This window comes from Balaenoptera borealis (assembly GCF_965194805.1).
Source record: "Balaenoptera borealis genome assembly, chromosome: 14".
Classification (NCBI taxonomy): Eukaryota; Metazoa; Chordata; class Mammalia; order Artiodactyla; family Balaenopteridae; genus Balaenoptera; species Balaenoptera borealis.
In genome coordinates this window covers 71097581-71113057 of record NC_138875.1, presented here as the reverse complement: position 1 = coordinate 71113057, position 15477 = coordinate 71097581, and the positions used below count along the sequence as shown (strand labels likewise).

At 44.6% G+C, this 15477-nt stretch overlaps 1 protein-coding gene across 9 annotated transcripts in view; it reads left to right on the top strand.

Annotated features, from left to right (window-relative positions):
* Positions 1–15477, top strand: part of MORC2 (MORC family CW-type zinc finger 2) — a 64047-nt gene that overhangs the window by 37634 nt on the left and 10936 nt on the right. For 2 of the 9 annotated variants that reach the window (XM_082353081.1, XM_082353076.1), the window contains 2 exons: positions 598–786; positions 2068–2313. In XM_082353081.1, the coding sequence (XP_082209207.1) occupies positions 598–786; positions 2068–2136 (258 nt within the window). In that variant the 3' untranslated portion in view covers positions 2137–2313. Of the gene's footprint in view, positions 1–597; positions 787–879; positions 973–2067; positions 2315–15477 lie in introns of those variants that run through there. The other 7 variants (XM_082353075.1, XM_082353074.1, XM_082353080.1 and 4 more) reach the window with 7 other exon arrangements.

The following is a 15477-nucleotide window of genomic DNA, read 5'->3' as shown; positions in this document are numbered from 1 at the left end:
TTTTTTATACTGAGATTCCATGTAACTTTCATTTGAAACAAGTGTTCTGCTACTTTCTAAAAGTTTGATAAAGCCCCATGTCTAGAGAAAGTGCTAGTTAACATTACTGCCCCACCCCCGGGAAGTTTCAGGTACTCAGGGAAGATGGTGAAAAGCTCTGATGCTGTATAAACATACTACACAAACCTGGAGGAGTCTATTGTTGATAGGTGCTTGATAAATACTTGTGGAAGAGAACTTTTGATCTTGACATTGTTGGTTGTGACTTGGAAGTGGTTTGCTCAAAGTGCTGTTGTGCACTTAGAAAGGTGAATGGTGAGAATCATCCCTCACATTTACTCACGGCTGGCAGTCTGCCAGAGCACTTTGGTACGTGCTTCATGTGTGATCCCGTCTTCATCCTCGTGGCAGCCCTGTGAGGTGGATGTCGAGGTCTTTCTTCTCTGGAGCTAGAGAGATCACTTGCTTCTGGGTCCGGCATCCCTTCAGACTGAGCTTCCTCGTGCTGAGCCAGTTGGGGACACCAGTGCCCATCTAGAAGGGCACTGGGGACCCTCGTGAGCTCATGCACTCACCCTCCAGCTCCTCTCCCAACAGAAAGAGTACTTCAAGCAGTATGAAGTGGGGCTCCAGAACCTGTGCCATTCCTACCAGAGCCGCGCCGACTCGCGGGCCAAGGCTTCCGAGGAGAGCCTGCGTACCTCTGAGAGAAAGCTCCGCGAGACAGAGGAGAAGCTGCAGAAGCTGAGGACCAACATCGTGGCGCTCCTGCAAAAGGTGCAGGAGGTGAGCCAGGCAGCCCTCTCATTGTAGCGGACCACCTGGTGTCTCAGGGAGGGGGGGCTTGGGCACCTCCTGCTCCCTTCTCCCCACTCACAGGAATCTGTGGTTCCACCCCTGGCTGCACAGCATCCTGACCAGGAGGGCTGGAGGTGGTGCGGCTGCCTGGGCCTCATCCCAGCCAGACCCACGGTATCAGACTTTTGCCCTTGTTTAGACATTCTGATATACAACCTGGTTTGAGAACCCTCCAAGTCATAAAACAGAAAGACATTCTCACTTTTCCAGATGACGCCCAGATGGGATTAGGTAGCCCAGAAGCAGGGAGCGCCCTTTAGGGTCTCAGCCCTTTATCCAGGCAGTAAACATTGAGGACAACTGCTCTGTGCCTGTCCTGTGGACCCTTGGTGAAGCAGATAGGCAAGATAGGGGTCCTGCTCTCATAGCCCAACAAGTGGAGGAGACAGAACTACTGTTGGCGGGAAGTGCTGTGAAGTAAATACGAGAGAGACAGAAAACAGGGATGCCACTTTACTAGGGTGTTCAGGCGAAGCCTCTCTGAGGAGGTACTTGAGCTGAGGGCAGAACCCAGTCACGCAGGAGTGGGATGTGAGAGCTCTGGGGAGAGGGAAGAGCAGGGCCCGAGGCCTAAGGCAGGGAGATGTGGGCGATAGAAGAAGCAGGGCCCTGTACCAGGTGGGAAGTCCCTGGAGGGTGTGGCACTAAGACGTTTGCAATCTAAGACATTTACTCTGGTTGGTTGTAGGAGGGCCTGGAGGGGGCGGAGGTTAGAATCCGGGACTCCAGTGAGGAGGTTCCCACAGTTGTCTGGGTGAGAGATTCTGGCAGCCTGAACCTTGGATGGTGACAGTGAGGAGGGAGAGAAGTGGGCAGATTTGTTTTAATGTCTTTGAGGGAAGGGGAGGAAACAAGGGTGATGGTTCTGGTTTGTCTGAGCCCCTGGGTGGAGGGCAGGCGGTGGTGGCCTGTACCAAGATGGAGCAACTCGGGGTGGGTGGTGCCGTTGAGCTGTTGAATGTTTTGAGTCTGAGAAGCCTGCAGCATGGCTAAGGCAAGCTGGGAACTTGGGGTAGAGGCAGGGCAGGAGCAAGAAATCTGGGCGTCATCTGTGCACCGAGGAGGGAGGGGGCGGATGATCAAGAAGGGACAGGCCTGACAGCCAGGGTGGAGGGGCGAGAGGAAGGGGCACGGGCTGCATGAAGGGGGGAGAGGCGGGCCCCCCACCACCTTGTGGACCCCGGCTGACCCTGCCCTGCTCTGTTCCAGGACATAGACATTAACACAGATGACGAGCTGGATGCCTACATCGAGGACCTGATCACCAAGGGGGACTAAGAGGCCTGGAGCCAGAGATCAGCTCCCCTGCCCCTCAAGGCAGAGCTCCTGGGGGTGGAGTTTCATTTATGGGTTGATGGACTTACCTTGGTTTGACTCACATGGGATATTTGTGCTTTTGGAGGGAAAGAGACTCTGATTCTTTGAATCGTCCTCTCTAAGTTTATAAATATTTATTTTTTAAAAGAAACAAGATGCTCTGCCTGCTGTGAGACCATACATTCTTTTGGTGACTCTTGCGCAGAGAACAGAAGCAGGACGCCAAGTCTGAGCTGCTTCTCTTGGCTCCTGGCTCCTCAAGGTGTGGTGAATCCAGTGCCGTTTGGAAGTTGGGGAGGCTCCAGGGGCAGGGCTGGGGGAGGGACAGGGCCCCCCAGGCTAGTGCTCCCCCAGGAGCTCCAATCCAGGGGATCCCCACAGGGCCACGGTCAGGAGGAGGCTCAGCGCTGAGCAGCTCCCTGTCTCGTGGCTCCTGCCTCAGGTCGGGGATGTGAGTGGTGGCCCAAGTGGTCGGTCTTGGCTGTGGCACCGTCCAGACAGCTTGGGGAAGAAAGATCCTCCTGTTCAACTTCCCCATTCACCACCTAAGTTCTCCCTGCTGGAGAACTCACAGTGGACAGTGAGGTTTCCTGCCTCAAACACTTGAGTCCAGGTTGTGGCGTGGACAGATCCGACTCTGGTCAGACTGCTGACCTGGGTAACACACTGAATGTTTGAATTCCAAAGGATTCCCTTTAGGAAAGGACCATGTGTGTGAAGGAGCCCCTGTGCTGGTTGGTGGCAGCCTCGTCTGTGGGTGTGGCAGGGTCCTAGGGAGCGCATCTTCCTCAATGGTCCCGGCCATCTGGAGAGCCTGGCACTGCTTTTTCTCTTACTGCGTCCCCCCTGTCTGGCCCCACCAGGCCCAGTCAAGGTCCCTGCTTTGGGGCAGATGGGAGGAGGGGGTCACTGAGCCACAGGGACTCCAGAGGTGGCTCTGTAGGAAGCACACCATGCCTTCCTTCCCACCTGGTCACAGCCTCATAACAGCTGTGTCTCTCAACTTCTCAGGGTCAAAGACAAAGGCAAGAGTTGCTGAATTTTCTCTTTAAGGGCCATTGGAAAAATTCTGGTTTGATTTCTCCCGACTCTCTTCTTCCCCCTTTATTTGGGGACTTTGGGTTTTCTGAAGGCACAAGAACTATGGTCTTGTGCCACTGGTCTGCGATTCAGACCTCTCGGTGTGTTTCCAGCATCTACCCACCTCTGGTCAGCAGTGGCCACGTGCTGCCCCGTGAAGACTCCAGTAGGCTGGGAAGCGCTGGCGAGGGAGGCAGGCCCCATGGGAATCGGAGGTCTTTACCCACTTGTGCACGTGGCCAGAAGCACCTGTGACTTGTGGGTTTGGGACTTCTCCAAACCACATCCCTGGGCAAGGGCTCTTTGGGGGAAATACCAGTCAGAGAGGCCCTGACCTCTTCCTCTGGAAGATTCGCTAAGAGTCTTAGGGCTTCTTGAGCTGGTGGTTCCTCTCCTGTCCAGCTCGCTCTCTTCATCACAGGCAGCATACGGTCCATTTTTGTCCCCAAACCTGCTGTTTTAATCTAAGTGCAAGCTGGTTCTGCATTTTTACCAGAGGGTAATACTGAAGTTTTTTATTTACATACCTGTAATCAAAATGCAATACTATAAACTTTCACTGGTGAGACTCCTGAACTCAGTCTGTTTTCTTCTCTTAGTAAAATCCAGCACCTTCCTCCTCTTCATTCTTTCCACCACTGTGGCTTTAAACTGTCTTCAGATTCTTCCTCATCTCCACCATCTTGTCTTATGTCTTCACCCTCCTGGACACCCATAGAAACTGAAATACTGAATTTCTTAAACATTTTAGTTTCAACTTCTGGGCGTTCCCACTTTGCTGTTTAAATCCAACCACAGTGGTGCTGAATGCAGCCTGCTTCTAGGCAGAGCTCCTTCCATTCTGGGTGGGAAGATAAGATGCAGGGGTTCCTCCCCCTTCCTTGTCCTGGATAACTAACCTGCTTGGAATTGTCTAAAACTTGGGAGAAGAAGATGGTCTGGCGGGTCTGTGGCAGGAAGGTCCTGAGTTCAAGGCGGCAAGAAGGTGAATGAGTGCAGCGACCCTTGTTTTTAAGGAGTGGGAGGGATGGGGACTTTGGTGCTTTTTGTTTTTTTTCAAGTGACACATGCACATGGTAAAAATTCAAACAGTATGAAAGATTGGACCATGAAAAGCAAGGCTCCCTCCTCCCCACCCCCCCGCCCCCCAATGCTCATTCTCCCTGGAAAGAGTATCCGTCCTGAGCACACAACTACACATCTACTGTTCTGTTTCTGCCTGTTTCTCACTTAGTAGATCTTGGGACTTGTTTCTGAAGAGCTCACGTGGATCTACTTTATTCTTCTGAACAACCACATAGCATCTCATCGTCTTGGATGTACTGTCATTTAGTGGTCCCATTTATAGAGATGTTGGTTTTTAAGGTTTACGAAAAGTGCTGTGATGAGTGTGTGTGTGTGTGTGTGTGTGTGTATACATGTGTACTTAATCGTTAACTCAGATCTGGGTTTATACAGGGTTAAGTTCCAAAGAGAGAAATGGCTGTCGGACGGTGGATGCATTAAAAATTCTAAGATACATTCCAGAAAAGACTTCCCAATTTCAACTCCCACCAACAGTATTTACCTTGCCCCTCACCCCCACTTGCCTGTCTGTAGTCTGTTCCATCTGAACTGTTTACTAATCTGAAAGGTGAAAAGTGACGGATTTTTAAGTTGGTTTGAATTAATTTACGTGAGATAGAACATCTTTGTTGGCCGGTTGTGTTTCTCTCTGGGACACAGCTGTAGTTCTGAGTCTTGGGGTAGGGACTTTGTAAATCAGATGAAAAACAAGGGGCAAGTCCTCAGGGAAATGTTCACCTTATATCACCCCTCAGCCCCTAAGTGTCCCATGGATTTAGCATTACAAACCCCACATCAGTACTGTATTACTACGTCAGGACAAGGGTTTGACATTGTTTACCAAAGGAAGGCATAGGTTAATAGGCTGAGAGAAACTTCTCTGGTTCCTCCTGTGTGAGTGGCACTGCTTTTTGGCTCCTCTTGTTAGGTCCAGTTCCCCTTGAAAGACATGACTGTCTTTTAGACCCGTGGTTCAAGCAGCCCTGGGCAAGCATCCACAGCTCTACAGACCAATCCGTGTTAAGACTGATAGAGCTCAAACTTCTTTCCCTTTTACACAGAACACAAGATTTGGGCTGAGCGGGCCGTGCCTCCACTGGCTACTCGTCCCCGATGTAAGGCTATCCTGCATCTGGGCCAGGCTGTAAGGGACCTGTTGGCAGTTGCCTAGATGCCTGAAACATCCTCAAAATTCCACTGGAGGATTCTGCCCTTTGCTGGAGATGGAACCTCTGAGGCTTCCTTTGGAACGGCCACATTGCTCTTGGTTCCTGAGCAGGTGGACAGCCAGCTTGGCCACAGGAGGCAGAGCTACAAAAGAACATGCGTTCTCTGCTGCCATGTTTGAGGCCTCCAACTGTCCTCAGCACTGCTGGGGGCACCCTCTCCATAGTGAGCAAGACACAGACTGGACAGAGGAAGGGCCTGGCGAGGGACAATCCCACTCAGCAATGAGCCGAAATGTTGCCAAGCCTGTTTTTTAGTCTGGCAGTTTTCATGGCAGTAACTTGGAATGTGCCAGGCCCAACTAGGACCCCTGGTGGATCCTGCAGAAATTTCCTTCTTTCAGCTAACAAGGCCTCAGACAAATCACTGCCCATCCTGGGTCCCCTTTTCCTCCTCTAAAATAAAGGCATTGGATGACAGTAGAGGTTTTCTGGCTTAGTAAGTCGTAGTTCTCCACCAGAAATTTATCCAGAGGCCCATACCAACGGTTGGAATGGGGCCCCAAAGCCCTTGCTGCCCTGACCCCTTATCTTTGCTTCCAAGATTCACTGGCCCCACCTGCTACCTGTAGGCCTTCCACGGCCTACTCATTGGCCCTCGTGGGGTGTTACCCTATGGCCTTCTGGCCTTCTAACCGTCGGCCCACTTCAGTATTCCGAGGTGAGGAGGGCGGGTCTTCCATCCAGCTGCCTTCGGTTCGCAAAGCAGGTTGCCCCTGCTACTTCCCGGGGCTTGGGCTTTCTCAGCAGCTTCCAGTCAGGGCCTGGAGATAGGGGAGCCCATGCCACTGAGGCCAACCTGGACCAGGGACAGGGGGAGGGTCTGACGGACACATCCCTCTTTTCTTGTCCCCTCTGGACTCTGCTGAGATGCTTCCATGGGACTCTCTGGGGCCACTTCCTGCCCGAGCAACTGCAGTTCTCGGGAAGCTGTGGGCGGCTCTAACCCACAACTTTGAATTTACGGTCCTTTCTTCCCCACTTCTTACTCTGTTGAAGCTCTGGGTTCTCACTCCCCTCCCCATTTCCCCACCATTTAAGCCAGTCTGGCACTAGCTGGGTTTGGGGGTGCTGCGATGCGAGGAGAACCCCTAGTTGTCAGAAGGAAGAGTTTTGAGTTCCTCACGCTAAATCATCAGCTACCATAACACAGCACAAGCCCGGGGACTGGCTGCAAACTCTCACTTGGCCCAGAGGACACGTCCAGGACCCGGCCCTCGGCCATCTCTCTCCAGAGGCTTTGGGGGTGTCCAATGCTCAGTCCCATCCGGGCGCCTGCCTTCTCCCAGGTCGCCCGTCCCAACCTCCTCCAGACCCTCAAGGCAGACGCGCAACGGCGCCTGCGCGGTGCAGCGGCCTGGCACGTGGTCTGTGCCCAGCGCATGCGCCCTGGGAACGTCGCGAGCCCGCCTACGTGCCCGAGCCCGTGTGGGCGGGCGTCCGAGCCTCAGACGGGGTGAGAGTAGGGCGTCGTGAGCAAATCCGGGTGTACAAGGTCCGCCCAGGGCCCAGCTTTGGGGCGGAGGCCTCGAGGGTCCCACATACTAGGGCCAGCGGAAGGAAGACCTTGGGGATCCAGTGTCTGGCTCAGACCCCAAGCAGAGAAATGGGTAATTTTTTCCGCTGGAGTCTGCGTATTAAGCCCGGGCACAGGTGAAACGTTTTACCCGGTTGTTTTCCAACTTTTTGTGGTCACTACAGAAAACTTTTTGGTATAAATGTCCTTGATGGTGTGGTGCTTTTACGTCTGCAAGACAGAGGACCTGGGAAGGAAGCTGCATGTTTTACATTTTGAAATACCCTTTCCAGGTAATTTCCCCTGAAGGTCCAGCTCGCTGACTCTCGGGACCTGAGGCCTCTTGGGTTTCACGACCTCGGCTCACAACTTTCTTTTCTGCTGGTTTGTCTGTCCTTGGCCTGGTTTATGGTGTTTCTTGAAAGGTTTTGGGGTTTCCTATCATGTTTAAGAAAGTCCTTCCCCCTCTACCCACCCGCAAACATTCTCCTGCATTTTGTTGCACTGTATTAAAGTTTTTTGTGTCAACCTCCACTCCCTGTGGGAAATATTTTAGTATCTGCGGTTAGGCAGGAGTCAGACTTTGGTTTTGGTTTTTCCAGATGGAAATTCACTTATGCCACCCCCATTTATTAAACGAACCACCTAGGTCATTATTTATATTCATTCTATTTGGTTTTGGACCTGTTGGGCTTGAGGTGACCCTTACATATGTCAATGGAGACAGCCTGTTACCAGCTGGACAGGCGATTCCGACGAGAGGGGTGAGGTCCTAGCTGAAACTAGCTTTGGGGGCGTCATTAGCATCTAGATGGATCACTCTCCCTCGCTGTTTTTCTTATTAAAATAGTTTTCCAGGCTATTCTTAGAATTTCTTCTCTCATGAAATTTAAAATCACGTAATCCAGTTCTCTCCCGTCCCTGCCCGCCCCCGCAACAAGTTCCATTGGGATTTAAATTATAATTGCATTAAATTTAGATGTAAGTTATGGGAGAGTTGACATTTTTATGATTTTAAATCTCCCTAGACGATACGAAATGGTTTTCCATTTGTTTGACTCCTTTTAGATCTTCCAATAAGATTTTATTTCTTCATATGGGTTGTGTAACGTTCTCATTTTATTCCTGTTTTATGGTATTTGTCACTATTGTGAATGGAATTTTCCCATCTCTATTCCTGATTATTAATATATAGAAAAGCAAATTGTTTAATATAATTTATTTTCTATCTTATAAACTCTGGTAGTTTTCAAAATAAACTTGTATTTTTAGATAAAATGTGCAAATTTGCCAGTATGCCAGTTTTAATTGCCGAACCTCTGAAACAGTGTTGAATAATTAATTATCCAGTCTTTTTTCTGATGAGGATGGAAATCCACATGTTAGGGTTGAGCAGAATATTGTCTTGGTTTTGGTGACTGGTTTTTAAAGTGTGGAAAGAGTTTTTTCTGTTTTTGTTGATGCTGTTGTCTTGTTTTTTAAACTTGGGGCTTCTGGGACGAAGCCGTGGCTGCTAATCTTGTCTGAGTTGAGCACCAGGGGGCACCAGTTACACAGAATGAAATGTGGGTTGTGAGGCCCCCATCCCCATCCCCCATTGTCAAATGCCTTTTCAGCATCTATTGATAAAATTGTATGGGGTTTTTCTCCTTTAAGCTACTGTTTTAGCGATTATTCTTATTAGACATTGAGCAGCTACAAAAGAATACTGTATAAAATATTTATAAGGTAAGAAGAATATGCAGTGTACATCCATCACCTGGTTTAAGAAAACACACATTGTTATTACTTTATAATCCCTGTGTGCCCCTCCTGGGTCCTTTCCCCTTTCTTCCTTGCTCAGCGGTAACCACAAACCTGAATTCTGTGTTTATCTTTTCTTTGCTCTTCTTATACTTTTACCATGTTGGCTTGTATTTCTAAATAATTGCTTTGTTTTGCCTGTTTTTGAACTTAAATGGACATAACTTTTTTAAAAAAATACATTTATTTATTTAGTTTTGGCTGCGTTGCATCTTTGTTGTTGCACGCGGGCTTTCTCTAGTTGCAGTGAGCGGGCTTCTCATGGCGATGGCTTGTCTTTGTTGTGGAGCACAGGCTCTAGGCACGCAGGCTTCAATAGTTGTGGCACGCGGGGGCTCAGTAGTTGTGGCTCGTGAGCTCTAGAGCACAGGTTCTGAAGTTGTGGCGCACGGGCTTGGTTGCTCCGCGGCATGTGGGATTTTCCCGGACCAGGGCTCCAACCCGTGTCCCCTGCATTGGCAGGTGGATTCGTTACCACTGTGCCACCGGGAAGTCCCGGACATAACATTTTATTTACTATTCTGCAATTTGTTTTCTTTTCAATATTATGTTCCAGAAATTTACACATGTTGTTGAGTGTAGCTGTAATTTATTCATCTTCACTACTGTATCATAGTGCTGAATATTATACAGTAATAAAAACAAATTACACCTACAATGGAACATACCACAGTTTTAAAAATCCATGTCTCTATGACTGGCATTTGGGTTGTTTCTAGCTTTTTGCTATTACAGTACATCTGTGGACATTCATGTTTATGTCTCCTGTTGCATGCATAATCCTTGGAGACTTGCTGCATCATAGGCCATGCCCATTTCAACTTTACTAGATAATGCCAAATTCTTTTCAGAAGCAGTTGTATCAATTTACATGCCCATTGGCACTAAGTGCTTCATTCCTCTACTTCCTCACTTACACTTGATATTGCTAGACTTGATCTGTTTTTTGCCAGTCTGAAGGGTGTGTAGTGTTATCTCATTATGGTTTAATTTGCATTTACCTGATGTCTAATGTGGTTGAGCATCTTTTCATGTCTATTGACTATTTGAATTTCTTCTTTGATAAAGTGTTTGCTCAAGACTTTTTCCCATTTTTCTATTCTTTTGTCTTCTTTTTATTGATTTGTATTTTTGTATATTCTAGATACAGGTTCTTTATAAGTTATCTGTGTTGCAAAAATCTTCCACTCTTTGGCATACTTTTTTTTAACTCCCTTTTTATAGTCTTTTGATGAGACGTTCTTAATTTTTTTTTTTAATTTTCTTGAATGAGGTCTTAGTTGTGGCAGGTGAGCTCCTTAGTTGCAGCTTGTGGGCTCCTTAGTTGTGACACGTGGGCTCCTTAGTTGAGGCTCGCTGGCTCCTTAGTTGTGGCATGCGAACTCTTAGTTTCAGCATGCATGTGGGATCTAGTTCTCTGAGCAGGGATCGAACCCGGGCCCCCGGAGCACAGAGTCTTACCCACTGTGCCACCAGGGAAGTCCCTCTTAATTTTAATATAGACTAATTTATCAGTCTTTTCTTTTACTGTTTGCATTTTTTGTAACTTATTTAAGAAATCCTTCCCTATCCTGAGGTCATGAAGATACTGTTTTGTATTGTCTTCTAAAGTGTTTATAGTTTTGTCTTTCACATATAGACCTTTAATCCACCTGAAATTGCCTTTTGTGTATGGTATGAGGTAGAGCTCCAGTTCCTTCCTTCTTCCTGATTGTCCTTACACCCCTTATTGAAGAGTCTTACCTTTCTCATTAATCTACAGCGCAACCTCTCTTGTATATCGAATGTTCATATATGTATGAATCTGTTTCTGGATTTTTATTCAGTTACATTTGTTGTTTCTCTATGCCAGTACCACACTGATTTATTTATTATAGTTTTACAATAAGTTTTGATGTCTAGTAGAGCTGGTCTTGCCACTTCTTCTGCTTCAAGAGTGTCTTGACTATTCTTGGTCCCTTGCATTTCCATATAAATTTTAGAATCATTTTATCAAGCTCCATGAGAAAAGCTATAGGGGTTTCATTGGAATTGATTGTATGTCATCAGTTTGAGAAGAATTGATATCTTTATAAGCCTTCCAAACCATGAAGATGGTATAACTCTCCATTAATTTAGATCTTTCTTTAGTGTTTTTCAAGAAAGTATTGTGATTTTCCCTTTAGAAGTCTTGTATGTCCTTTGTTACTATGTATGTACCTATGTATCCTAGGTATCTGATGATTTTTGATGCTACTGTAAATAATATTTTTTAAAACTTTATTTCCTGACAGTTTGTTGCTAGTAAATAAAAATGTAATTGATTTTTATATATTGATGATTCTATTTTATCTTTAGATTCTTTTGGATTTTCTATGATACATCATCTGGGAGCAATGATAATTTTGCCAATTCTCATACCTCATGTATTTTTCTTGCCTTGTTGCATTGGCTAGGACTGCCAATACAGTGTTGAATGTAAAGGGTAAAATGGGTACCTTTTGTTCCCCATCTCAGAGAGAAAGCGTTTTTCCCCTTTGGTAGATATCATTCATCAGATTAAGGAAGTTTCTTTCTATTCCTATTTTTAAGCGTTTTTTTCCTTTTAAATATCATTGATGCATGTTGAATTTTTTCTCAAGTGTTTTCTGCATCCATTGAGATGACCATTCAGTGTTCTCCTTTAATTTGTTAACATGGTGAATTACATTGGTTAGTTTTTCATAGGCTAAACCTTGCACTTCTGGAGTGATTTTAATTTTTCTATATTGCTAGATTTGTTAATATTTTGTTTTGAATTGTACCAGCATGTGAGTGACACTAGTTTGTGATTTTCCTTTCTTGTACTGTCCTTGTTAGGTTTTGGTGACCAGGTTATACTAGCCTCAAGAAATGAGTTGGGGAGTATCCCTCTTGGGATAGTTTCTGTAAGGTTGGTTAGTCCTTGGTCAGCTGTGTCTGGAGTTTTGTGTGTATATGTGTGGGGAGATTTTTTAACTGATTGAATTTTTAAAAGGTTATAATACTATTCACGTTTTTCTAATTTTTTTTTTTTATGACTATTTTTCTTGTATATTTTACTTTTTTTTTTTTTTTTAAACACTATTTTATTTATTTATGGCTGTGTTGGGTCTTCGTTTCTGTGCGAGGGCTTTCTCTAGTTGTGGCAAGCGGGGGCCACTCTTCATCGCGGTGCGCGGGGCCTCTCACTATCGCGGCCTCTCCCGTTGCGGAGCACACGCTCCAGACGCGCAGGCTCAGCAACTGTGGCTCATGGGCCCAGCTGCTCCGCGGCATGTGGGATCCTCCCAGACCAGGGCTCGAACCCGTGTCCCCCGCATTGGCAGGCAGACTCTCAACCACTGCGCCACCAGGGAAGCCCTCTAATTTTTGAGTCAGTTTTAAGTTTTATTTTTCTAGAATTTTATCTCAGTTTTCAAAGATGTTGTTACAGAGTTATTCACAATACCCTTAAAATATCTGTAGCATCTCTATCTATGTCCTCTTTTCATTCCAAATATTGTTTTTTGGGTTCATCCATTTTCTCCTTCCATTTTCCTTATCATTAAAGTTTGTCAGTTTTAGTTTTTCTAAGAATCAACCTCAGCTTTCTTGGTCCTTTTTCTATTATGTTTGTTTTCGCTTTCATTAATTTCTGATCTTCATTTCCTTATGTGTCCTTTGGGTTTATCCTCATGTTCATTTTCCTACTCAAATTGGATGTTTAGCTTATTATTTAGCCTTTATTCTTTTACAACATGAGCTTTTAGGCTATAAATTTCCCTCTAAGTACAGCTTTATCTATGTCCTATAAGTTTAGGTATATAATATTTTAATTTTTAATTGTATTTTCTGATTTTTGATTTCTTCTTTGATCCATGAGTTATTTTAAAAGCATATTTCTTAATGTTCAAACATGGTTGCTTTTTCTAATTACCTTTTCGTTACTGATTTTGAACTGTCTTCATTGTGATCTGAGAACGTGGTCTGTATGCCAATCCTTTGAAATTTGCTGAGGCTTGACAACCGGCCCAAGTATGTGGCTAATATTCATAAATGTCCTGTGTGCATTTCAAAAATATGTATTTTGCAGTTATGTGTAATTCCCTGTATGTGCCTGTTACCAGGTGTTAATTGTGTTGTTTGAACCCTTGCTGATATTTTTGGTCTGTCTGAGCTCTCATTACTGGGAGAGAGATGTTAACATCTTCCATTATGATTGTGGATTTATCTATTTCTCCTTCTGATTGTGTCCATTTTACTTTATTTTGAGATATTACTAGGTGCCTGTGAGTTTTAGAACTCTATGAATTTTACTTTTTATCATTATAAAGTGGCTTTTTAAATTTTCTACACTTGATCTTAGCCAAAAGGCCAAGAAGTGATTGCTTTTTTTATTTTCTGAAAGTTGACATCTAGTAATATTTTTTGCCTCAAAGTCTGTCTTGTCTGTGTACTTATGTCTTAGGTGTTTTCTTGTAACTAGCGTATAGTGGGATTTTGTTTTTATTTGATATTTTTTGTTCTTACCCAAAGCATTTAACTTATTTAAATTTTGTGTAATTATTGATATATTGGTTATTTCCATCTTCTTATTTTTTAATTTTTATTCCAGCTTATCTGCATTCCTTTTTCCTCTCCTTTCCTGCTTTCTTTTAGATTGACTGAAAATTTCTCCCCCACATACAGTGTTTTTCCTCTGTTTTGGAAATTTAGTATTCCTATTCTTCTATATGTTTTACATAATATTGGGTTGGCCAAAAAGTTCGTTTGGGTTTTTCAGTAAGATGTTGTGGAAAAATCCGAATGAACTTTTTGGCCAGTCCAATACTTAATTCATCAAAGTCTAACTCCATGAGCCATTTAATTTTTTTTTTTAATATTTATTTATTTGTTTGGCTGTGCCAGGTCTTAGTTGCTTCACGTGGGATCTTCGTTGCCGTGTGCAGGATCTTCGTTGCGGCATGTGGGATCTTTTGGTTGCAGCATGTGGTCTCTTAGTTGCGGCCTGTGGACTCTTAGTTGTGGCATGCATGTGGGATCTAGATCCCTGCCCAGGGATCAAACCCAGGCCCACTGCATTGGGAGCATGGAGTCTTAGCCATTGGACCACCAGGGAAGTCCCAGTATTGTTTTAATAAGACATTTTGTTAATGTATTTTCCTTTGGTCCCTGAAAGATATTTTCACTAGGAACACTAACATTTTCTCTTCTACTTTGGAGATATCGCTTCATTGTCTTCTGACTTTCTTTGGTGGTCAGAAGACAGTGAACTCTCTAATCAATGCTCTTTCAAGGTATCCCCCACCCAAGTTTGGCTCCTTTTAAAATTTTGTTGTTTTAAAGGTCTTGCGATCTCACTATTTGTATTTAGCTGTGGATGTCTTTTTATTTACCCTGATTAGGATTTGTTGGAATTGACTTTGTATATTGGTGTTTCTTTTCAAAAGTTAATTTTTTAGTCATTAACTCGTCAAAGATTGCTTCTGTTCCATTTTGATTAGACACACGTGGGATCTTCTCACTTTATCCTCCATGTCTCTTAATTTCTTTTTTACACTTCTCACCTCTTTGTGTGTCTGTGTTGCTTTCTGGAAAATTTCCACAGATCTCACTTCCATGTCACCAATACTCTCTTCATGTGTAATCTGCTATAAAATTATTCATTGTTTTTAGTGATTTTTTTCAATTTCTGCAAGTTCTTTAGTATTTTTGAATGCTTTTTACTCATTTTCAAGCCACCTTTCTGTTTCTAGTAATATATTAAACATGCTTATTTTATATTGTGTCTGTTTGCTATATTGAGTAGTTTTGTTACATCTGATTCTGCTGTTATTTCTGTCGGCCATTGCTTATGCCAATGTGTGTTGTATTTCCTTGTGTGTTTGGAGATGTTATACTGTGAGCTGCTCGTTTTCCTTTCACCTTCACATCTGGGGTTCCATAAGGTCTGGAATGAAGGGGAGAACCTCTAGAGAGGATTTGTTTCTCTCATGTGACTGGGGACATTGCCAATTTGGGACCATGCTGTATTCTCTACTAGAGGTTTTATTGGATCATCCTGATAGCATGTATTTGGGCTGTGAAGCCAAGTGAGGGTCTGCTCCTGATAACAGATTCTTAGGGGATTTTTTTTTCTGCTCTGCTTATGACTAACCTTTAAGACAAGCAATTTTCCTTGTATTTTATTATTCTTGAGTCACCATTATATTGAAGGTATAGCCCTTGGGGGGCCCAGCTTGAGGGAGATTATCTCAAACTGGATGCCCTATATCAGGCAGGTCATTTGAGGCAGTGAAAACTTAGGCTCAGTGGGCTCAGTAAATGCCAGTGAGAAGCAGACTTCAGAGCTCTTATCTCCCCAGGTTTCCACACCCACTTAATTTTTGGCCTGAGGATTCCTTATATCCATTCCAGCTCATGGATGCATTTAAGGTGTTTTAAAATTTTATCCAACATGTCTAGTTTTCCACAAAGAAGGATAATCCAGGCATTTAGTCTACCATCCAGAAGCAGAAGTCCCTCTTGAACTAGTTGGTACAATGAATGATTTACAACTAAAAGCTTCCCAATTTTGACCCATTCTTGCATTACTGTGTAAAACCAGCTTGGGCATATGTTTACCAATTTGGG